Here is a 24,956-nt window from a genome sequence, read left to right as displayed (position 1 = left end):
CACGCTTTCTATTGAATTGGTAACTTTTTGATCAGTTATTTCTTGCCTGCTTTCAGCCTCCTGCTAGATGATTTTTCTGGAACAGACAACAGCAATGAAACTTGTGCCTCTTGGTGATATGGTTGATCTGGGTGTTGATTTTTATATTAAAACTAATGTTTTTCAAAAAAATTGCGTGTGTACTTGAAGGTTATGGCCTGGTGGTTATTTGATATTTCTGCCCCCCTTCCCCCCCCGCCCCCCTTTTTTCTTTCTCAGTGATGAATATACAAGTATAAAAGCATAGGGTAGAGAGAAGAACAATGAACTTCCATAAGCTATCTCCACATGAACAACAGTAAGACCTAGAGATATGGCAATTATTTTACAGAATTCAGAGATCCCAGTTTAGGCCCTTGTATTTGCAACACTTACTTAGATATATAATGCATTATTTTTGCTAAATAAATATACTGGGGTTGGGGTCCTATCTTCTTGAATGCATATGTATTCTTTGGCTTCAAACCACAAGCCAGGCCTTGAAAACATATCTGGTATTCAGCTGTCACTTTGGTGAAGATTCAAAATCTTTCCAAAATTCTGATGTAGCAGAGACAGTAATTCAGCAGTTCTCTTCATTGCAGTGAAGAGGGAGTGTCTGTGTAGCTATGTGTGTATGTATGTTCTTTGGTTTGTTTTGGATTTTTTTTTGGGGGGGCGGGCTTCTTCGTAGTCTTGCCCCAGGGCAAATCTTAGTGGCAACTGACAGGATTTTGTTGAGTCTACACTGAGCAAGAAATGCTATAAGCTGAGGTATAGAAATAGCAGATATTTCTGTAAGTATATAAGCAGTCTAGAAGCACCAGGATTGGATAAAACTGCAGTAATGTAATACTGCCAGCACTAAAAAGATATGTTATATGTTACTGTTAATGGAAACTTAATATTTCAGATTTGCTTTATGTAAGAATACCTTTAGACATAAGATTTTAAAATGTGCTGTGCACCAAAAAACTGCTACAGTGCTGTGTTTTTGTTTGTTTTTTTTTTTTTTTTCTGGTTCAGCTCCAGTAGGAACCCAGTGCTCCAATCTAGCAGTTTTCTTGTCTGGACTTTGACAGTCTTAGCTTTCTCTGTGCTTTAATACTTCTGCTGGTGAAACAGTGAGAATGGTTATACTTCTAAAGAGGTGGGTATTGTTTCCTTAAGTTACTATAGAGCTATGTATGGTTCCCAGTTTTAGTGCCTCAGCATACTCAGCTGCTATTCATATGACTGACTGGAGTTCAGACCCTTGAGGAAGAGTCCTGTGTTTCTCATTTATTATGGGTAATGTTCACTCTTTCACTTTCATAATTTCTTCATGGTGTCATTTGTAGCAGTGGTTTCTAAGGTTAGCTAGATTTGAGCTAGCTCTGGGTACTTCTGTTTAGGATATATTGTAGTACAATGTAGACACACTTTGATGCATGGAAGTGCTCCTGAGCTCCTGCTTTGGCCTTGGAGTTCAGAATTTTAAACCTCAAAATCCCTGTTTGGGTAACTAGTACTTTTTGAGGCATCAAAGCAATGGCACACCACCATATGTTTCTGCTGGTGTTCCTCGTGTCTCAAGATCTTTTTTTGGCCATGGGTAGATGCATCTCATTCTTGACAAGCCCAAGCAGCGAGGAGACCTTGCTTGTACTAAAATCATGTCCAAATACACAGGTTAAACATTTCTGTGACCACCCATGCTGACATATGGTTGACATTCTTGGAACAAGGTTCACAGGTCACATGAGAAACCACCTCCTTCATCAGTTCTGTAAGGCTATGGGAGCAAAGAACTTACTTACTTCCTACCTCTGGTATAGCAAGTTGGTGTCAAATACATAACCAGTCACACTAGGGACTAGGATTTTATTTTAGATATAAGATGTTGTACTTCTGCCCTCTCACGCTTTCCTTCTCTCCTGCTTTAAGAAGTGCGAATGTAGAGTTGTGAATCTTCATCCCCTCAGAGTAAAGTTCATAAATCCAGCCCTTTTCTTGGATTTCAGATGTCTGTTTTGCAGCACTGGTTAATTCAGGTGCTTAGGCTTCATCTATAACACATGGGAAAAATTAAAAGAAACACACTTAGGGCAGTGAGATTTTTGCTGTATTTAGTTTTGCAGTGCATTGCCACTCCTGAATTCTTCTGTGGGTTTAGCACAGAGACAGGTTCTTCAGCTGTTGGTCTGCAGACCACATCCATTACACCAAAGTTTAACTGGTGATTCCAAGTCAGTCTAATAAAATCCCATAGAAAAATAGTCCTTTCTAGAATGCTGACTGAAGAGCCTGGCCTATGAAAAACTGTTACAGGGCCATCCTGTCAGAGAAGGAACATGAAATAACTGGGTGTTTAAATTGCTGTAGCATTACTGCTGGTTAGATTAAGAGGTGTGGCTATGAAGAAAGGACATGATGTGCTCAGAAATAATTACTGGATGCTTAGACTCAGCAATACTCCCAGCAGTGCTTCATAGTCTGTTGAACTGGAACCATGCTTGAGGAAGAAGGAGGCGCCCTAAAAAGTCTGTATGCACCTTAGACACTTTGACACATACACAGAGGTCAAACACTCTGGAGCATTTGAGGATAGAAAAGGTGGCATGCGTTCTTTGATGGGCCTGGTAACGTTGTGGGGTTATAGTAAACAAAGCTGAACTTTAGTGCTGGCATGCTGGGAAAGCAAATGTTTAGATCGAGAGCTGAGGGGCTGGGTCCTTGCAGTAAAGCTGGAAAGAACCAAAAGACTTTCCTCAAAATAAAATTTTAGGTTATCAATTATTTACACATATATTTTTAAAAATTATTATAATGAGGAAGTATCATAGACTTGCTAGAATAGCTGGAGTGTACTGGTGAAGTCCCCACTGCCTAGGCCTAGCTCAGATGTTACTTCTACTCACTACGTTGTTGCTTCAAGTTGCCAAGAAATTTATACTGAAGCCTCTCTTAAATAGCAAGACAATTTTCATTTTACTGTTAGCAACAGATTTTGGGTTTTTGTAGCTTTCTGGAACACTAGTCTTTCTGTGCATGTGTAGTCAGCTTTCTTATTAAATGTTTAGAAATTAAAAGGCTAGAGTGTATTAAAGGATAGAGTTTGGAGAAATGGGTATACAAATATATACTATGATAGGCTGGGTGAAAAGGAAGTGCCTCTGTTATGGTTTTCTTGCTTGGGCTTTTTTTTTTTTTTAATCCAAGATATTTTTTCATTTGGATTTGAAGCTGGGGGTGACTTCTTTCTGGGTATTGTGCGTAACTGTCTTGTGCATTTTAAGATGGTAGAGGATAATGCTGCCTTTCTATTAAAGCGATTTTTTGTACTTTGTACTTACTGTAAAGGTATTTTACTTTACTTACTGTAAATTTTACTTACTGTAAAGGTATTTTTTGTACTTTGTACTTACTGTATGATTAGTTAACACAGGTGTTATCTGATGGTTGTTTCTTGTTTAGCAAAAAGGCTTTAAATCTACTAAGTGTGCATAGCACATGCAAATAATCTGTCTACTGATAAAATCCTCCAGAACTTGTAGCCTCAAAGGAGTCATTAGTAAGTGTTGCTACTATTTTCTCTCCTTTTTTGAGAGCTGGCAACAAAGGATAATGCTCTACTGGCTTCAGTCTGTTGCCTTTTCTTGCAGTAAGTGTTTCCTGGAAAGCTCCCATTTTGGACTGAGAGCAGTCTTATTGGAAACTAGCTGTTAGAGTTGTTAAGTCTTCAGTCAGTGTTGTACTGGATATATTTATCAGACCTCTAGAGGTCTTTTTATTTCTGTAGATGTCAGTCATTTTACCCAGAAGCAACTTTGAATCATAATGAAACTTGCACGACCATATCTGAAGGTAATGTCAAATTTAAGTATGGTTCCAGGCAATTTCATATTGTCTTCTTTAAACTGATGCACTATTAAATGACAGATAAATCTGAATACCTATGTAGGTTTCCAGGAATACCCAAGGCAAGTAATTAGCATCAAATAAATCAGTAATTATGAAAGCAACTACAATGCCATAATTCCTGATTTTTTTTTCTTCAGTGAAATTTAAGTGTATGATTCCTTTAAAAACTTGTATTTTTTATTACTTTATGAGTATTTTAGGGAAGAGGAGAGGGACAGCAGGGTTAGCCTGGATCTTTGAAAGCATGGGGAAGAGCAATTTTATGCTGAAGAAAATTCTCAACCACTAGGGAAACTCATTTTTACTGCATCCAGTAATTAGAACTTTAGACCTGCAACTTGGCTTTCAACGCAATTAACTTGTGAAGTGCCACTGCTCCAGAAGAACAGCAACAGAATATGTAGGGCTAATTCTGCTCATGCAGACTGTTTAAGTTTTATATTATATTCAGAAATGAAAGAGTACATCTAAAACAAGCATTTTGCATCTTAATTTAGTGTTTAACCCAATGTGCTGTTTTCCCTTTCTCTGGCTATTATTGCTATGACAAAAACATACAGTCAGTACTGGCTATTACTTAAAAACAATCACCAGTTTAACTCCAAATGGAATGAAAAGACAGTGTAGCTTATATAATGAGGTCTTTGTGGAAACGTTGCATACTGTAAGAAAAAACATTTTTTGCACTGTTGGGTTTGACTCCGTGCCTAATGAAGGGCATTCAAGGAAGGGACTGCCAGCAAGCAAAAGTACCTTCATTGATGGTCTTACCACATTTTTGCTGTTCGGGTAGGATGAAGGTTTTACACTCCTAGTCTTAAATATATGGGGATTTTTTTTTAGAGCTGAATTATCAAACTTGAATTGTGATGGTCCTCCAGCCCTCATTACACAGACAGGCAAAACCTTCTGCAAGGCCAGCCCACTTGAACCTAATATATGACAGATTTTGAGAGAGTTGAGGCAGAGTTTTAACTTTGTAAGGACAGTTTAATTCCTGTGTTTCAGCTCTGTCATGACAGAGAAACTAAGTCAGCAAATGCTGTATAACATTAAATGTGAGTGAAGAAGAGTTTGCACCGTACCAGCTCCTTTTTCTGCTCTGAAATCCTTGAGATTTACAATTAGATGCTTATTTTGTGTAAAGAACACAGGCATTTCAAAGAAAAAAATTACCCCAAAATAAGCTTTATTGCAAGAAAAGTGTTGTCTTACTGATACAGACGTTCAAACAAAACTTTTTTTCTTACAAATATTTGATTAAAAATGTACAAAGTTTCTTTTTCTTTTCAAAATCCCCAAACTCAACAAAAGAAAAGAAAAGAAAAATCACTGAGTATAACTTGATATAATCTTTGGTCAGCACTGATATGCGACTGAAACAATCCTGGAGTCAGCATGTGCTTTGGCTATTTTCACATATGAGAGCCTGTTACATGACTACAGGCAACAGCTGTCAAAGAAAGCACCATTGAGACATACACTTAACACATAATGGTACGACATTTAAAAAAAAATTACTAAGGTAAACTAAATGTCAACTCATTGTACAAACTTTCTTACAAAATAAGCTATGATAAAATGAGGCGTACGGTGTATAACTACAGTATTAATGAAACGTCTAACAAATGGATTTCAAATACACATTTTCCTTGTCTGCGCTGCATAATTAGTTTGCACATATGGCAGTCCTGATACAGCTCTGTTTTTAGTAAATGCACCATTAATTCAAGCCAGCACCAAACAGTATGAAACATCACGTGTTCCCTTCAGAGAGACATTTTCTTCAGCTGCCTACAGTAATGCAAGTTTGTAGAGCACCCTTTCTGAGAATGAGGTGTGGTTGCATGTGTGGTTCCTTGAGGTTATTGGACATAAGTACAGTACAGTTTGGTTCTGCAATTCTAATGGTATTAAAAGCAGTCAAGGTATTTTGCTACAGTGGCTGTGCCTCTTCTTCCATTATTTGATGTGGCTGATTCAGAATACAGTCCTATTGAGCTGCTGTGAATATGATCTCTGCAGAGACTGATATTGTAATTCTTGTCACTTAAGACTCTCTTTTTTTTTTTTCTTTTTTTTTGAATACTCAAAGTTTTGCAAAAGCACTTTAGAATATCCAGAGGATGTACTACAGTGCTCTTTCAGCTCTGATACTTTTTAAAATTACTTATATACTATTTGGATGACTGGCCCAAATACAAAAGGAAACATCTTTCAAATCTATTTTTTTTTTTATTAAGTACTTCTAAAATGTTATAGCTCAAATTTATAAATCTAAAGAAAAACAAGCAAGTTTCCCTTTTTGTTTACATAATTTGTTATTTTCTCCATATATTACTGCATTAAAAATAAATAAACTTCTATATTTTTTTTTTAATTAGGAACTATAGCAAAATACCCAAAGTGTTACAGACTGCTAACAGGAAAAAAAAAGCTCACATTTTTGTGCCATTTAGTGCCATATGATGACTTCTTGAACTTTAGCTTTTTAATATACTTTAAATTGAGGTTATATAAAAGATACAGTAACCATGATCGCCATTGTAATCGAAGTTTTGGCGGTGGTGGAGTTTAAGTTACCCTCCTGCAAGGGTGGTTCTGGAGTCTTGGCAGGATGGAAGAAAGAGGTCTTCCCCTCCCCATTCCTCCCACAAAAGTCAGTGACTGTTTCAAAGCCTTTGCAAACCAGATATGCTCAGGTGGATAGATAGGTGAACAGAAGTGACTGAAGAACTGGACTCAGTCTGGAAGGTGGCTAGTAGAGGTCTATCCGCAGCCTCATTCTGAGAGCTTCCCCAAGCTCTCCTAGGAGGTAGTTGTCCTCATTGCTGTCTTCCAGTTTCTTTAGCTCCTTTTTCTTATATAGAGGAATGCTAGTGATTTCCAGTGTGTGAGTTCCAGGCACTGACTTTTTCTTAACTGTGTGCAAATAACTCAGTCCATCCCTCTGGTGGATTCGAAAGATGCCATCATCATTGCCATGCGAGATGATGTAGCGCACGTGGTTGGTAAGGGGCTCAATGGCTGGCATGAGTTCTAGGATGTGCTCCTTGTTGTCAAGCCTGGAAATGTTGACTCTCATCTTCAAAGGACTATCCATGTCTAGACTTTCCAAGCTTATCTGCTTGACCTGAAGTAAAGGAGGAAAGACTGTTTAAAGCAGGAGAGAAACTGATATTCACTTGCACTGAGAGAAGAATAATATGTGATTATTAACAGTTTCTGCATTTGTCAAAATCTAGCTGTGAAAGAAGCAATTGTCAATCCTTCCCACCTCAGAGAACTGCTTGATTACATATAACACACCCTGTAAATCTTAAAGGCTTCTCCCACAGGCTTAACAGGATAATTAAAGTTACAGCATCAGGTCTACAGAGGGGGCTCAGATTTCAGATTTTTTTCAGAATCTGTTTAACTTCATGCTTGCAAAAAGTCCATGTAAAGAAGAGACCTATGTTTACTACTGCAGTAGATTGTATGTGAGGCACAGGCTTGTTCTTATGATCAACTTCAGTGAGGAACATTACAGAAACACCACAACACTGTATGGGAATTCCCTGAAACTTCCAGTAAAACTGTTTTAATGAATCCTGGCTTCTAAAAACAAGCCTGGCTTCTAAAAACAACCCCATCAGCATTTGGTGATGAGGAAGTACAGTGATTATAAAGGAAACTGAAGTAAAGAGAGAACTACTGTATTGTTAGCCTTCTGCAGAAGGGGCTAGTATGTCACGTTGTCCAGTTACTTCTGATTTGGACCACTGAAAGGAGTGGAAAAAAGTCCCAGCACTCTTTTTCTGACAAGTCAGTCATATGTTCTTTTTTAATATGAGCTTCAGTGTAGTTATGCTGCAGGTGTGAATCTGTCCAGAGGTGTTAGCTGTGAACACACTTGGGGGCAGGGCGCGAGAATGAGTGCATTCCTAGGAAAGCCATCTAACAAGCAACAGCTTTTGAAAGTGCTTCTACAAAAATATATAGGCTGTAGTCTTCTTTAGGAAACCTGATACTAAGTAAGGTACCGAGCCTACAAGTCAAGATCTTTTCACGCTTGTAAAGATAGCGAAGGATTTCTCTTTCTGAGGGAAGTCCAATCACATGTGAGTACATACGTGTACTAATGTGTAATTTAATTAAAAACGCATGGTGGAAACAAGGAAAATTTGTGGACAGGAGCAAGTACTGTAGTGTTTTAAATACCGCACCCCACAGATGTCATTAGTGATGAGATTATTTCTTTTTTCATGTAGCTTTATGGATGTGAAACCTTTCTCTTTTACTACTCAGGTAGTTCTAGTACTAGAAACTGAAAAGGTTAATGCTATTAAAAAAATGTAATAACAAGATATAACAGTTATGAACTAGATATGAAATTAACTGTGCAATAGAAAAAATGCTTTTCAAAACATCCATGTATTTCTGTGGTGGGTTGACCACAGAATTCAGACTGGAACAGGTCCAATGGGAGTGGTGGTGGGGAGGGAAAAAGGGACATTTGTGGGAAGTGTGGATGTGTGTGGGGAAATCAAACAATCAAACATTTAGATTTCAAGTGCCAACACTATATCCTTTAGAACAGAAATTATAGGATTACTGGTTTCTTTGGAAACTCTGCCAATACAAGGACTGGCTTTGATGGCATCATGCAAAGTCGTGTGTACTAAGTCTGGAGCTTCTGGATTGTTTCGTGTTTCATTGTTTCATTTTAGAAAGGAGACTTGTTTCTCCATTCTTTCAGTGTAACTTGTATGGCTAGCACACCTTACCAGTTTAGTTGAGGGTCTGCGTTTTGCCTGTTTGCATTACACAGCTCTTGTACTACTGAAGGAAAACCTGTGTGTGTCCCCACCTCTAAATTGAGTCAGTTTCCCATTACTGCAGATTTCAAGACCAGAGCTAAAGCTACAAGAAAACATCCTATCATAAAGATAATTCAGGTAACAGATATACAGGTATACTCTTCTAACTTTTGGAAAGAAGCATCTAAAAGGTGTAAATAGTAGGGCTGTCCTTTCATGAATATCCCATAACTTATTTCATAAGCCCACAAAATACAGTAAGAAAAAAATTAAGTCTTAAGTGTAATTCTCTAATACCCTCAGCAATTCTGCAAATATTGGACTTAAGAGTACCAGCTCGGTCATGGACTCTAGTCTCCCACAACCGTGAGCAACCATAGAATAGACACTTAGACTAAAATGATCTGCAAGATCTATTTAGCTCTCCCAGACCATTAAATGACATCCAGTCTCCTCCTGACAGCTGAACAGATTGCAGACGTGACCAGTTTCCTAGCTCTCTGTAACGATAGCAAAATTACTTCCCTAAATATATTTTGAGGAACCAGACCACATCTCGCACTACAAAGGATTCTTTAGAAGCTTTAAAAACTTCATCCGTTCATAGCTGTTGATGTGTTTCTGATTGTCACATCGTTCCTGTCAATAGGACCCAAGTGTGAAAACCACTGAGGCAGAGGAGAAAAGACTTTCACCATTGAATGTGGCCTGTTAAAAACTTCCCTCCATTTACTGATAGTGTTGAGTATGGTATCTCTGAAAATACCTCGAAGTACATTATAGTTCTTATTTATCCTGGTACGTACAGTATCATTAGCACTTCTCTTCTTCCTGTTGTCTTTTTTGGAATAGCCATTAATTTTGCACTCATAACATGCTTCAGGGGACAAAGCATTCTCTTCATCAGCATCTCCATCCAGTGGCAGGTACTGGCCTTTGTTAAATCCCATCCCTGAGACACAGTGGCTGTTGAATAAAAACATCTGTTTTAGTTACTTCTTGCAGTTTTATGAACTGTCCTGTTAAATGGAAAGTGAGTGTATGTAATCCATAGCACAGTGTCTGTATCCCCTTCCTTTCCCTTTCCTCAGCACGAGGTCTGTGCATTAATTTTCTTCACACTAGTGTGGCATACTGAACGAAATAAAACCGTTGGCTGAAGGCCTGTAGGCTTTTCTAATTTTCATTTACAAGTTTTACAAAGAAACAGAACAAAACCAACCTTCCCTGAACTTTGGAACTAAAGAATTTAGCCATTGTCATGTACCAGAACAATGTTAATTTGTGTTTAATGTTCTGGGTTGATCAGTGTGGCTTAAAGCCCTTAATTATCTCAGTACAGATGGTACCTATCCTTACGCAGTAACAGTCCTCATTGAGCAGGTTCATGAAGGAGTTCTTGTGCTGATACTGGGGAGAAAGCAGAACTAATTGTTTAATATTGCTTATATACTAGATTTAAAATGAGTGTCATGCTCCAGGTACAGACATTTCTTTTTTTCTAGCTTATGGATATTCTGTGCAAAGGGAGTAGAAAGGATGACTTAGTAGCCTGTCCTTCATTTGCACCTCTGCTCTTCAGTCTGACTAGGGTCCAGCCTTTTTATAGCCTTCTGAATGTGTCTTTGATGAATGACTGTGTGGAGATACTCACCCTTGTCCAACTCTGTAATAGCCAGGTGGGCAGCCACAAAGATAACCACCTTCAGTGTTGGAACAACCATAATTGCAGGGGTTCTTGGTAGAAGAACACTCATTCACATCATGGCATGCACTGGAGAACTGGTCGTAAGAAAATCCAGATGGGCAGGCACACTTGTAACTTCCAAGTGTGTTGTAGCAAGAAGCAGAGCCACATGCATTAGGATTGGAGCATTCATTTTCATCTAGTAAGCAAACAAAGGTATATTGGTATCTTCTAATCTGATAAACATCAGGCAAGCATACAAGCTGGAGAAGTGGGCCTGTGTGAACCTCATGAGGTTCAACAAGGCCAAGTGCAGGGTCCTACACCTGTGTCGGGGCAATCCTCAGTTTCAATACAGACTGGGGGATGATGTGATTGAGAGCAGCCCTGCACAAAAGGACTTGGGGGTACTGATGGATGAAAAGCTGGACATGAGCCAACAATGTTTGCTCGTAGCCCAGAAGGCCAACTGTATCCTGGGCTGCATCAAAAGAAGTGTGGCCAGCAGGTTGAGGGAGGTGATTCTGCCGCTCCGCTCCACTCTGGTGAGACCTCACCTGGAGTACTGCATCCAGCTCTGGAGCCCTCAGCACAAGAAGGACACAGAGCTGTTGGAGCGGGTCCAGAGGAGGGCCACGAAAATGACCTGAGGGCTGGAGCACCTCTCCTATGAGGACAGGCTGAGAGAGTTGGGGTTGTTCAGCCTGGAGAAGAGAAGGCTCCGGGGAGACCTCATAGCAGCCTTCCAGTACTTAAAGTGGGCCTATAGGAAAGATGGGGACAGATTTTTTAGCAAGGCTTGTTGTGACAGGACAAGGAGCAATGGTTTTAAACTAAGGGAGGGCAGATTTAGACTGGATTTAAGAAAGAAATTTTTTACAATGAGGGTGGTGAGGCACTGGAACAGGTTGCCCAGAGAGGTAGTGGAGGCCCCATCCCTGGGAGCATTCAAGGTCAGGTTGGATGGGGCTCTGAGCAACCTGATCTAGGTAAAGATGTCCCTGCTCTTGCAGGGGGCTTGGACTAGATGACCTGTAAAGGTCCCTTCCAACCCAAAGCATTCTATGATTCTATGTAGCTAAGAGATCAGAATATCTCCAAGTCCTACAGCTCTGGCACATCCCTGACCTCATTACCCCATAGAGACTTGGTCTCTGAAGAAAAAGTACATTGGCAAAGGTCTCAAACACATGTAAGTGGGTTGTAAAGGTATTTTAGGATACTGTTACTGTTAACCTTTCATTGACTTAATGCTCCCCCTTCCTTCAAGTTATGTCTTCTATTTTGCTTAGGGGTCCTCTTTCCCCTGGCAGGGCACACTCCTACCCTGTAAGGTCCACAGAGGAGAAATGAGCTGGAACTCCAGTCATACATACATGGTAGAGTTCCTGGGCACCTAGCAATACGAAGTTAGCACATACCTGTAGTGGAAACCTGCAGGCTCTGTGAGGGCAAAGACAATCTAAATAGCCAACCAAAATGAAAGAGAAAAGGAAGTATTGTCTTCACCTTGTGGGTGCTGAATTAAGATACGGAGAAGATGACTCCTCCAGTCAGTGTGACTGATTTGGTTCCAGGCTACATTGTGAAAACTGAGTGAGGAAAGTAGCTTGTTTAACTATCAAAAGACCATGCTTTTGATAGTTGGCACATGCTGCTTATTTTATTTATCTTACCAAGGTACTGTTTCCCTGTAGGTGTTTTCCTCTCCAATACCATTAGGACATGCTTTACCATTTTTGCCTGCAGTTACTAGGAGACACATTCTTTTGAGGACTACCTATAATATTTGGAGACTGTAGCTAGTTTGGAATTTTGTGGAAGTTGTTCATTTGTGTTCCTGTCACTCCCACCCCAGCCCTTTGCTTTCTTTACTGTAGAGCACTATTAAGTATGGAGTAATGATGGTGGATGGGACTTCAGAAAACCTGCTTGGTGTGCTACTTAATGTAAAATGCGTATAATAAACTGATTTATATGTCTAGGATCAGGACAGTAAGATCAGCCTATAAGAAATGTATGGCAGTGCTCAGAGCCATCCTCTGATTATGACACCACTGACAGAGAACTGTGAAAGCAAACTTGAAAAGGTAAATATGTTGTTATGGTGCCTTGTGAACAAGTGCAGGATGGAGTTGTTTGGTTGTGTGTTGGTTTTAATTAAAAAAAAATTCTCACATTTCATTTGGTATGGGAGTTAGCTTAGTTCATGAAACACAGAAAAGAAATGATGGATTGAATGAGCTAAACCTACAGTAAAACTGTTGAGCTGATTAATTTGTCCCTGTTCCCTGCCCAAAGAACTAATGTTGACCTTAAGACTGTGTTTTGGAAGTAGGAAACCCATAACGGTTATGTTGAAATTTTTTCTCCCCATTCACTACAGATGCTATTCTGTAGTATTCTTAAATTGCTAATGATGGTGAGTGATTCTTACTGATGAAAGGTGGGATCCCCCCCTGCCCCAGCAGAGGTATTTACATTGATGCTTTCAGGAATTCAAAGAACATCTTTCCACCTTTCTCAGATGGGGATTTTTCCGAGGAGAAAGGAGTCAGAATTTAGGCCTTACTAGGAAAACTCCTTGTCACACAGAGTTTCAACAGGATGAGTGTGTTTTCTTGTTACCTTATGTCACTGACTTATGTTGGGAGTAATAAGTTGGGAGTAAATAGAAGGAGGGGGAGAGAAGAAAAAAAGATTTGTGTCTGCATACCCTTTGTCCTGCCCATTCTTGTCCTCGCTTGGCAGTTGCCACTATAAACACTATGACACCTTTGCTGTTTAAATGTATTCTGTGCTGTTTGTTTCCTTACCAACACATTGATTCCACTGGTAGTGCTGAACATATCCTTGTGGGCATCCACATCTGTATCCACCCAGGATGTTTTGACAGCCATGCTGGCACCGATGGTTTCCATCACATTCATCCACATCTTTGCAATCAGGAGAGAAGTAGAACGTGAAAGAACACATGATTATACACGTTGCCAAATATGTTACTCACTTTGATCGTAATCATTGAAACACCAGTATTTATGACAGAGGAGTACTGCTGTAAGATGGAAGCACCGTTCAGGTTGGTCTTTTGGAAAGCCTGAAAGTCAATTAATGTAGTGTTCTTTCTATCTATGACTAATCCAATTGGAGCTTTTGACCTTTACGTTACTCAGACTTGGAGAAGAAACACTATTCCTGGTAATCCCACATGATGCTGCTTTGATGTAATGTTTAAAATCTGAATGTTTTTTTATTTCAGTTTTCAAACCAACTATGCAGGACTAAGCTTTCAGTTTCCTGGAATATATTGAAGTGTTTGAATATGAGGAATACAGGCCAAATTTGGATGTAAGTGCTTACCTTTGCAACTAAAAAGAAAAAGCCATCTAAAAAGTCTCTGAGGTTTGTGTAAATAAAGGAGAAAGCCACAAACTAAAAACAAAATGTAAAAACTCAGTCATGTGAAATAGTGTCTGCTGTAAGAAATAAATAGATTGTAAGCAGCCTGATGTGTCAGGTACAGTATGCAGTTCTAGTAGAAAATAAAAAATCATACATGATATCACAGATTCTACATTACACTCTAGTTGTCCACAGTTTGAAACAAATTTAAGGGAATTGTGATGTCCCAAAGCCTCAGGTGCAGAAAAACATCGTGCCAGGAACAGAAAGCTGTCATTTTATCAGTAATGGCATACAGAGCAGTTCTGATGTGCTAGTTGTGTACGTATCTTGTGAATGCTTTGATATGTGTAATTTAGTGTTTGTTTCGTAGATGCTGGGTAAAGTACACAATAAGGATGTATCTACTTTATGAGAACAAAGTAATCCGACAGAAGGTAATGCTTTCTAAAACCTCTGGCTGTGTATATTCTGCACTGTTACTCTAGAAATAGGCTCTAAATATGAATTTCTGTTTTAAACGCTGTATCAAGGTAGCTGACATTTTGAGATGTCATAAATTTGTGCACGTATAGCTCTGCACTTCTAATTCTCAGCAGCCAGATGGCCTAGTACTGCCATTTAATTTCTCCTTTGCTCAATATCTGAGGCCCACTGAGAGTCTGGAGCTCTCTGATAGAGATTTCCTGACTGGGGCTCCCTTTTGGGCCAGCAGAGAGACATGAAGTTCAACAATACAATTTGTATTTTAACTGTAGTGAATTACCTTTCTGAATGTGTATCTCTATGGTAGATGACTTAAAGTACGGAATTTAGAATCTAATCTTAGATACCCTCAGGTGCATGATTACAATTAGCTGAAACAAAACTTGTAGAGACATTCTGTTTAGACTGTACAAAAATGAAAATTAATAAGAAGAAACAACTAGACTTTTAGATGCATAAACCTATGTGAACTTGAAATGGCAGCCTGGAAACAGTTGTTCAAGAGTTCAGCTAAAAAGTCACTTCTTATTCTGATTTGTGTAAAAATTACTCAGGCAGTATGTTCTAACATACAATTATGCTTAAAATTACTCAAATACATTCCTATTTCTTTTTGACATTTACGTTTACTATGGCTGGTGCTCTGTTTTATCTGTCTTTGATATCACAGGATTCACTAGACACAGAAGTAAGCATTTGCACCATAAAAAAATTTGACCTTTGCTAGTTACCTTCACAGTTTAATCCAGTAGAATCCAGAGAAAATCCCCTTTGACATTCACAGGTAAAACTTCCAGGGGTGTTTTGGCAAATTCCTTTTGATCCACAAAGTGATGGCTGAGAACCACATTCATTGTTATCTTAAAAATGCAAAGGAGAGAGAAGGTTGGTACACCCTGTGGCATGATTTTAGACATGTTCATATAACATTTTGTAAGAGGTTGAAATCCACAGAGCTGCAACAGTTTATTTTGAAAATGTACCTTTTCATATTTAAATGTTAGATGACCTGATGACTCATGCAGATCTGTGAGTAATTAATAAATTCAAAGTGCAAGTTGTAATTTAATTATGAGTGCAAAAGACCCAGGTAAGTAATTGCTGACAGTGGAAAAATGCTGCATTTCCGTATTAGCTGAGCTAAAATAGTTTGAGTTGGCAAGATTCATACATATGCTTAAGATCTAAAGACATCTGTATCTATTAAAAAAGCAAATGTAGTCTGTTTTTGTTTAACTACATTTTAAATCAGATTGTAATACTTTACCCATTTGTCTCCATGTGGTTACACTTAGAATATAATAATATATTAAATATGTAAAACTGTTTACTAAGCAAGACAATACAAATGGTGGATAGACTATTTTTCTTCAGCTACAATTGTTGCTTTTCAAAATCTGTTTTCTAGACTGCTGACATTATTGCTCCTTATTATTACTGTTTACACAGAGCAAAAGAAATTAATGAGAACTGAGAATGTTGTTCTTACAGAAAAACTGATGCAAGAAAACTAATGTTTTTCTTACCAATACAAGCTGTGTGATGTTGCGTAAAACCAGGTGGACATTTGCATGTGAAGCCTCCAAGGGTGTTGACACAGAGAAACTGACAATTGTGTTGTTTGGTTTGACATTCATCAAGATCTGAAAGTAAGAGATGTTGTTGTCTTAACGGAAGTCAACAAAAAAAGAGGTACATTTAGTCTAACTTGATAAAAAAACTACACTTCAAAACTATTTCCTTTTAAGTCAAGGTGCAACAAAATTAAAAGTTACTGTGTATAACTGTCTTTACCTTTACATGTCTTTCCATCTTCTTGAAGGATGTACCCCCGAGGACATGAGCACTGATAGCTCCCTTCTGAGTTCTTGCAGATAAAATTGCATGGTTTAGGAGACTGGGAACACTCATCAAGATCTAAAGAGAGAAACTGTTAAGTATCTGTTGTACTGATTTCTTTGTCTTTGAAGGGTGCTTTCTAAACAGCACTATATTTAAGAGAAAAATGTTTGTAGAAAAAGTCCCCAATTTACATTTGTTCAGAGTTCCTATTTCTTCCTCCATGGATGTGTTGCTGTGGAGTTTCTATGGAGTTGACACTACAGTAACAAACTGAGTGTCTTGGAAGCATAATGTATTAGAGTGACAGTGGCATTAGTATTTTCATCTAAGGACAAAGTATTTATTTTGGGGCATACTATGGTATACTTATATGTGTTAACCAACAGAAAAGTGGGAAAATGTAGACGACAAAGTAATGAGCTGGTTTGTCAGTCAAAATGGTTATACAGCTGAAACATATTTCGGTGCTCATTCTACTGCAGGAATATTGCCAGTACAGCTTGTTTCTCAGTTTCCCCAAATGAAATACAAAAATAGAAGTGTGTATTAGGAAAAGAAAGATAGAAAAGAGATAAAAGAGATAAAGATAAAAAACTGGTTTGATACAGATGTTTACAGAAGTTGATATGTCATTATGTACCAATTAAAAAAATAACTGAGGATTAAGATGCTGAATCTTACCAATACAAGATGTGCCGCTTATGTCAGTGGTATAGCCAACTTTGCAAAAGCATCGGAAGGACCCCATAGTGTTAATACACTGTCCATTTCTACACAGGTTTGGCATGACCTTACATTCATCAATATCTGTACAGAAAATATTAAATATGTCATCTATTAGTTTTAAATTCAACTTTTTTCTTCTCTTCCAGTTTTGCACAGTTCCTCATAATCATGCTTCTGATAGGAACTTTACCCTTTCTGTTGCTTTAAAAATGGATCTGAATTCAAACTCAAACATCCTTCAAACCTTCATTATTGTTTTTTGTATCAAAACCTTCCTGCTATTTCATTGGGTAATCAGGTTCCAGTTTTGCTAACTCAAAATACAAACCCCATAGAAGTGAATTTTCTTATTGACCAGTTAGATGATGTAAAAAATTTTTCACCAGAATTTAAAAATGTATGTTAGCTTCCACTTTCTGTGTGGAAATAGTCACTGCAAAGCATTCAGTCCAACTGTTGTTAGAACAACTGTTGTTGCCTTTGCCATGTATGCAGCTTTTCAGCATACAAAAGCTTTGGGGTCATTTCTAGCTTTCAGTTACTGGTTGGTACCTCCTGTTTTAGATCCCAACCCTGAAAATTCTGCACAGCTGTGAGTATTCTGGTTGCAGCTACTGTTTAAAGGTGTTTTTAATTTCTGGTCTCTCAGCAGCATTTGAAAAATCAAACTGTTGTTTCAGAGGAAATTCTTCAAAGGAACTTCAAAGAGAATTCTGCATTTTCTTAAATACGTGAGCATATTCTTTTCCCCTTTTCTGCCTCTTTTCATCCCTGCAAATACCTCTTCCATCTGTAGTATAGCCTGGTCCGTGAGGACAGAGTTTTTTATATTGGGTGGTTCCGGGAAGCGGACAGAGCTCACACTGGTTACCCCAGCCCCGGCCTCCATCACAGCAGCACTCAGATTTAGTGACAAGATTCCGGCTGCTTGAAGCCATCTGACACATTGTCTGTAAAACTTCAGCAAAGCAAAACCCTTGGCGATTATCTGTAAGGAAGAAGTAGAGAGATCAAGAAAGAGTAGGAGATAAACATCTGATGCATTAAGCATCTGATGTAGTATTCTGGCTCTTTGTCAACACATGCAAGCACTAGAAGATTATTAGCAACCAGTCTGTGAAGTCTGTTTTGACTTAGCCTTTCAGATTTGTTGTGTCTTCTGATAATCTGCTGCCATTCCAAGTGTATTCCAGACACCCTAAAGTTCAGTACCTGCATTAGTTGGGTAAGAGTTTTACTTCTAGGAAAGTTGTGCCTTGGGGCATATCTGGTGAGCTTGCTTAATAGTAAAACAGGCTGCGGGCCAAACTGAGCTTCCACTTAAGCTGCCCATGTTTGGCTTGCATTTGAACGATTTACTTGGAGTGGGGTTAGAAGTTTGTTTTGTTTGTTTTACTGGCCAAAACAGTATGTCTGATCATCTGTAATTATCCTGATGTGGTTTAAATGACAAAATCCTTAGCACTTAAAAGTGTCTATAGAACTCAGTACTCTTCCAGCGGCACTCCTAGTTTTTATGTGTGTGTGTGAAGATTTCTATGGACTTACTGTTGATCTGACCCTTTCTAATTCTATTTTCCTTAATTTGTAAACCTTTTGGTTAATACCTGTCAATCATGAAAGAGGAGCAAAATTTCCGAGTCATTAAGCTCCTACAAGTTTCCTTCAAACAGGCAGCTGAGGAGAGCAGAGATCCCAGCTTCCAGTGCTAATGGAAACTCTAAATTTGGCAGAGATGGTATCTTCTAAATAGGCTATGTCACCTGTCGTATTTGTTAATTAAAATGGAGACATTGTCAACTATGGTCTGACAGACACTTATGTTTTTAAATTAAATATTTTATTTTTTTCTCTTAAAGGTGAAAGTTAAAATCCTTCAGATCCCTCAGAATGTGTGTATGTATCAACACCCAGCTGACCTTCTCTTTTACAAGTATAAGGAGTAGAATCTGTACATTTCCTACATGAATCAGGTAAAATGTGAACTTTGGCTTTAGGCAAAACTTACTTTGGGTGCCCAGTAATTTAACTGTTTACATCAAATAAAGCTGTCCTCACTGAAAGTGTCAGTTGTGTGAGACAGCACGTTTGCTGTAGTAATTTGCAAGACTCAGCAAATTTCTGTTCTCCTGGATAGGTATATTGTGCAGGTCTTTATGCACATTACAACTTCAAGAACATATAATGCTTTGTCCTCAGTTTGAGATGTGGAATAAATTTTAATGTGAACAGAATATAAAGGTTTGCACAATATATTTAAAATCATGTAATCTAAGACTTAATGTTTGTGCTTTAGTTCTGAAGAAATACTTCGTTTCTGCCAGACTCATTGTTCATTGTAATTTCTGACCCACGAAACCCTAAAGGAAATGCAGCAATGAGCAAACTAATCCAAAGCATAGTTTTCAGAAAATAGTAAGAAAACAATATAGTAAATATAAGAAAGCAATAATGACCTCCAAGCAGGGTATTTCCTTGGCATTAATGACTGGCTGGGTTAATAGACTGCAGCATCTTCTTCCCATCTGGTCTTAATCGTTAGGAAATACCCTGCACTTCCAATGTTATTGCTTTGCCATGAAGTCAGCACACTACTGATGACAATTTACAGGGAGCTGGTTTTATAGTACTTACATAAGATAATATACAAGTATTTTTGATGCAAGAATCTACAAGTATTTTTGATGCAAGAATACTAATAAATACTCATACAGTTTCAGTATTGTGAAACACTTTGAAGTGCCTAGACTTGAACACTGATTATGATAAAGTAAGGTTTTGCAGTTCTGTTTGATTTCTAAAAAGGGAACAAATAATTTTACAGTGCAAATGACAAGTCTGAACATATTGAAAAGGAAATACAGTTTGATGAATATAAAACCCTTCATCAGCATTTAACATGCAGGCCTGCCTCAAAACTTTTTAATATATCTTGCAATTTTTTTGTGAAATCCTAGTATTTTGTATTCATAATCACTGTCTGAATTAAAGGTACAGAAAATTCAGATGCCTAGTTGCAGTACTGTGGTGCTTACTATTGTGTTCTGAATATGCAAACATTTAATTTTGCTCTGCATCCCAGTTTTTTATCTATCTAAGGTAACTAAATTCTGCTTCTTTAAAAATACCTTTATTTTGTCTGTATAGTGTTGCTCAGCACCATTTTTATGTCCTTTGGAATTTAGACACTTCTGTGTGAGGCCCCTGATTGATAGACTAAGCTGACATTCTCAAGATGCTCCTCATTCCTATCCTTATTTAATATCATATCATTGTTTAAGTAATAAGGATCATTATTTAATTTCTGTAAATGAGAGCTGTTAGGTAGTCAGAAGCCTAATTTACACTCTGCATCTGTTATACATCAATGTAAGATGAAATGTATACAAAGGAGGCATTTACCAAGACATTCAATGCCTGATGGACTTGACAGGAATCCTTCATTACATTCACATCGGTAGCTCCCAATAATATTCATGCAACGACCATTTTCACAGATACCGGGCTTGGTGCGGCATTCATTTTCATCTTTACAAAAATATAGGAAAAAAAATTTTAAAAAATTTTTACAAGACAATATATCAGACTCATAGAATGAATTGATTATTCTGTGTAATATTTGAAAAATATTTGCACGAAGTGGAAAATCAACAACTGATTAAGCCTGGAAAGGACTTTCCTAATAACACTATCCTATTCCATTCCTTATGTCCTGCATCCTAGGATGAAAGCTTAAATCCTTGTATGTTTTTCGCAACTTATAAGAAGAAGCAGGAAACACTTGCAGCAGAGCAAGTTCTAGCCATAACTTTTACCTGGCAATTAACATTTAAATAAAATTGGAATACATGCATGATTTGAGTAACAAATTTTCACTTTGTAATCATTAAGAGTCTCTGAATATGTTTGACCTCTTTGCAATCAGTCACATTTCAGTCCACACATCATTTCTCTGAAACAGTTTATAATCTTAGTGTATTTTCTTCCATAGCTAATGGCACAGATACTGTAAGCCATTACACACCTTTACAGATGCTTAAAATAAAACCTCAGAGAAACCTCAGGTGATTTAAAGGCAGCATTACATGGCAAAAAAGTTTCTAGTTTATTATATACATACAGAGAGAATTTTTCATGTGTTTGCTTGTTTGTATTTCAGTAGATGTCTTCTTCCCTTTCTAAACTTTACCTGTGCAGCCTTCTCCATCAGGTCTCCGGGTCATTCCAGGAGGACAAATGCACATGAAGGTACCAATCAAATTTTTGCACATCATGCCTCTTGATTCACAGTCATGGAGACCTTCAGCACACTCATCTAGATCTGGAAAAAATGTATTTTGTGTTTGAACTTCCTTCTAGTAGCTTCAGTTACTGAAGCAACTAGCACTTTCTCAAGAAAAAGGACATACAGACTTCCCTAACTAACTGAAGAAAAATCTGAGAGCTATGCTTAATTGCAGCTGTCTTAATCTTTGTGAGCTGTATCATCTTGTCATGTTAAAGATGAACCTCACCATTGTGACCCTCTTGGCTTTACAATCCCCATCAGGGGGTACACTAGATAACAAAAACACTAGATACTGGTCTTACATGAGTTCTGAAAGAGTAAATCATCATCTGCCGGGCTGTTTGCTACATTCCTCTGAGAGGATGAATGCAAGATGCACAGAAATATATGGATTATGCTTTAGCCAGTGCAGGGTGATGGAAGTTGGGGAAAAGTTTATACAGCCGTCATTACCTTTGCACATCTTTTGGTCTTCTCTTAGTTCATAGCCGACTGGACACGTGCATTCATAGAAACCATAAGTGTTGATACAACGAAAAGCACACAGCAAGGGATTTTGGGCACACTCATTTATATCTGAACAGAAAGGAACAAAATAATCATTCTCCACTAAGTTTTAAAACAATCACCAAGAAGGTTTTCTTATACGTGTGCTTCTCTTGTCAGCTCAAAAGTATCAGAAATGTAGTAATTCAAACCAGAAACTTGTGGATGTTTGGTTTTGATTAGCCAGAGAAAATTGAACAAAGCTCTGCTTAAATAAAATGGCATAATAAATATGGAACTACTTGAGCTTAGAATGGCAAGTTGGGACAGGCCTATTTCAGATTTTTATTATATGATCATTTTTTAATATATTTTTGTGTGATGAGAGATACCAGCTTTTTTCCCAACTCCAAAAAAATGAATTCTTGCTTCAGAAAGCAAACTAATTACGATTCATAAAATACATAATTTGTAAGAAGCATCCTGATCAGCATCTGATGAGAGCAGAATGGTTGTACACAAATCCCACACTATGTAATAAAGGTAGTTAATGGTAATAATGGTACTTAATGGAAAATAAAAGGTACTTAATGAAACTAATAGGGGATTAGTTTAAAACAGATGAAATAAAATACTCCTCTAAGTAGTGAGAGTAGTGACATTCTGGATCTTGCTGCCACAAGAGGCTGTGGAGGCAGATGGTATCAGCGGATTCAAGACTGTACTGTACAGATTCTTGGACAACAGATCCATAACTGGCTACTAAACCCACTCTGCAGGGATGCATTCCCAGTTGACAGCATATTTTCCCTATATCCTCAGCTCTTGTATTAGAGAAAGTGAGCTGCAGAAAGTTGTTAGTCATGCTTGTATGCTGAATTAGCATTTTGACTGTAAAGGATGAAATAATGGACCAGATGGTCCAGTGGTCTGACTTCAGTTTATTATGTTCAGTATAACTCACTTGTTACTGTAACGGTGATGAGTGGGTCAGTTCATAACTGCTCTGCCTCAATTATGAAAAACGCTCTGCAAATTCAGGCATTTTTGCTATGGTTAGCTATACAGTGTATGAGGATATTTTGAGGGCTCAACAGTTACTGTTCCCCACCCTGTCCCCATCGTCCCCCGCCCCTTCCAAAAAACAGATGAATAATGTAACACACCACAACATGCAGTTTGGGAAATCCTGTGATAAACTAAAAATACTGCTTAAATCAGTTCAGGACTTCTTCTTCAATTACATATTTCAAGTAGAGAAACTTTTTTTCCTCCTAGTTATTATAGCACCAAAGGCCTGGTTAATAAAGTAATTTGAATACTGAGCACTGGACAAAAACTAAAGGAAAAAAAAATAAAAGAGGACAAGTTACCTTCACAATTCATCATTGGGCCTGGCTCAAATCCTTCATGACAGTTGCACTCAAAACTGCCGATCATGTTAGTGCATGTACCATTTCCACATGGGTTGCCAATTGAACATTCATCAGTATCTGTAAATAATGAATACATGCAAACTGAAGAGAACTGGGACACGTTTCAAACTGTGTTTTAAATTCAAGTGTTACAATTCTTATAATTTATGAAATATGGACACACCAATGCAATGTACTCCAGTGTAATCTAAGTTGTATCCCATGGGGCACTCACAGCGGAATGATCCATCAGTATTGATGCAGTGACCATTTGAGCAAATCCCTGGGCTTTCAAGGCATTCATTGACATCTAAAAAGCAGGAATATATTAGCAACCACTTAGCTGATGCATTTCTGATGTATCAAGTCTTAAAAAAGCGTTTTAAAAAAACTAAGTGCCCTATTCTGTTTGTCTTTAGCAATGCAATTTCAGAGGTAATCTTTTAACTATCATTTCATAATGGTCCACATTTATTAAAGGTCAGCCTCTTGTCACCTGGGGCTGTGGGGAGTAAGCCATCACACACTATAATATCCAAGTCTAGTTTTAAGTATAAATAGGGTTTTTTTTTTAAATTATCAGGACAAAGACTACCTACCTTCACGTGTATCATCAATTCCAGGAATAGTTCCATGACCATATGGACACAGGTCCTGAAAAGCAACTGTAGAAGTATGTTTTTTTAAAAAAAGAATGAGTGAGAGAGAGGACCATGACAGATGGTTAAAGCCATCCAAAAATCTTCTGTATCACACTTTTCAAAAGTGTCAACTGTTTAAATGACAGTCATTACTCTGTCTTGCCAGATGCAAAAGTAACACTGTCTCTACGTCAGGGAAGCAGGACTAGAACTCATTGAGCTTCTGCATGCCCGTGCTTGGTGCCTTCCCCTTTCTGTGCTTGGAGAAAACCAAGAACTAAAAACTGTTGATTACTTCAGGGATTCTTGGCACTGTCCCATTTTGCTCTTCTCTTTTGTCTAAAGCAGGCTAGATCTACTAATGGAGGATACTAGTTCATTTCTCTACAGAGCAAAACCAACAACTCAGTATTTCTGTTTTTCTGTGGTTTCTTCTATTTAATTTTGTTCCTTTTGTTGACCTGAAAATGGTTCTAGAAAAGGCTGTTAAAAGACAATGCCAAAAAGATCTCTCCTCCTAATGATCAAAAAGGTACAACACAAATGTGCTCTTCCTTTTCTCCCACCTAAAAAGGCTTTATTTTAAATCTTGATGTGTACCTTCTTCTTCCTTTGGACAGAGCTCACAAGGATCACCCCATCCTTCTCCTGGCATTTTACTGCAGCAACACTTTGCCTTTGTGGTGTTGAAAGCCTTTGGCACTGAGCATTTCCCATTCTCAAAGTTAGTGAAACAGAAGCTCTGGCGAGTATCTAAAAAAGAAAATACAGTTATGTGGAGCTAGCACCTCCTACCTGGTTAGATGATGACTGTCTAGCCCTGAAAGGATAACATTAGGCCTGTATTTTTCATACTATTTTGAAAGCACGTTCCAACCCTCATAAGGGCATAGTTTGGAAGGGACCTGCAGAGGTCCCTTTTAACTCATGCTACAGAGTATCTGTTATGTGTTAGAATAAGTTATTACATTCCTTAATCATTAACTTACCAAAACATCTCCGTCCATTATCAGACAGCACAAAACCTGTAGGACAGATGCACTGGAAACCTCCTGGAGTGTTCGTACAAGAGCCAAAGAGACAGATGTTGGGATCCTCGTTACACTCATTAATATCTGTAAATTAAAGGAGACGAGGTTCACCGTAACCCCAATGGCTGTGAACTCCTTGGTTAAGAAAGATTGTTCATTTATTTATTTAACTTCAGCAGGAGGTGTTCCTCCAATAAAGCACCCAAGAGATAAAGCAGCCTGAAGGTTC

At 38.1% G+C, this 24,956-nt stretch overlaps 1 protein-coding gene across 1 annotated transcript in view; it reads right to left on the bottom strand.

Moving 5' to 3' along the window:
• Positions 1-5,102: 5,102 nt before the first annotated feature.
• FBN2 (fibrillin 2) overlaps positions 5,103-24,956 on the bottom strand; it is a 180,750-nt gene continuing 160,896 nt past the window's right edge. The window contains exons 49-65 of the mRNA XM_072859710.1: positions 24,686-24,811; positions 24,297-24,449; positions 23,655-23,720; positions 23,240-23,365; positions 23,014-23,133; positions 21,608-21,730; positions 21,056-21,187; positions 20,269-20,394; positions 17,648-17,854; positions 16,822-16,947; positions 16,093-16,215; positions 15,825-15,941; positions 15,030-15,158; positions 13,227-13,346; positions 10,378-10,609; positions 9,530-9,689; positions 5,103-7,054 (exon numbers count right to left, since the gene is read on the bottom strand). Coding sequence (XP_072715811.1) covers positions 6,680-7,054; positions 9,530-9,689; positions 10,378-10,609; positions 13,227-13,346; positions 15,030-15,158; positions 15,825-15,941; positions 16,093-16,215; positions 16,822-16,947; positions 17,648-17,854; positions 20,269-20,394; positions 21,056-21,187; positions 21,608-21,730; positions 23,014-23,133; positions 23,240-23,365; positions 23,655-23,720; positions 24,297-24,449; positions 24,686-24,811 — 2,561 coding nt within the window. The 3' untranslated portion in view covers positions 5,103-6,679. The remainder of the gene's footprint in view (positions 7,055-9,529; positions 9,690-10,377; positions 10,610-13,226; positions 13,347-15,029; positions 15,159-15,824; positions 15,942-16,092; positions 16,216-16,821; positions 16,948-17,647; positions 17,855-20,268; positions 20,395-21,055; positions 21,188-21,607; positions 21,731-23,013; positions 23,134-23,239; positions 23,366-23,654; positions 23,721-24,296; positions 24,450-24,685; positions 24,812-24,956) is intronic.

The sequence above is a fragment of the Ciconia boyciana genome, chromosome 4 (genome assembly GCF_034638445.1).
Source record: "Ciconia boyciana chromosome 4, ASM3463844v1, whole genome shotgun sequence".
NCBI lineage: Eukaryota > Metazoa > Chordata > Aves > Ciconiiformes > Ciconiidae > Ciconia > Ciconia boyciana.
Note: the sequence above shows the minus strand (reverse complement) of the source record. Positions and strands in the feature narration are given on the sequence as shown.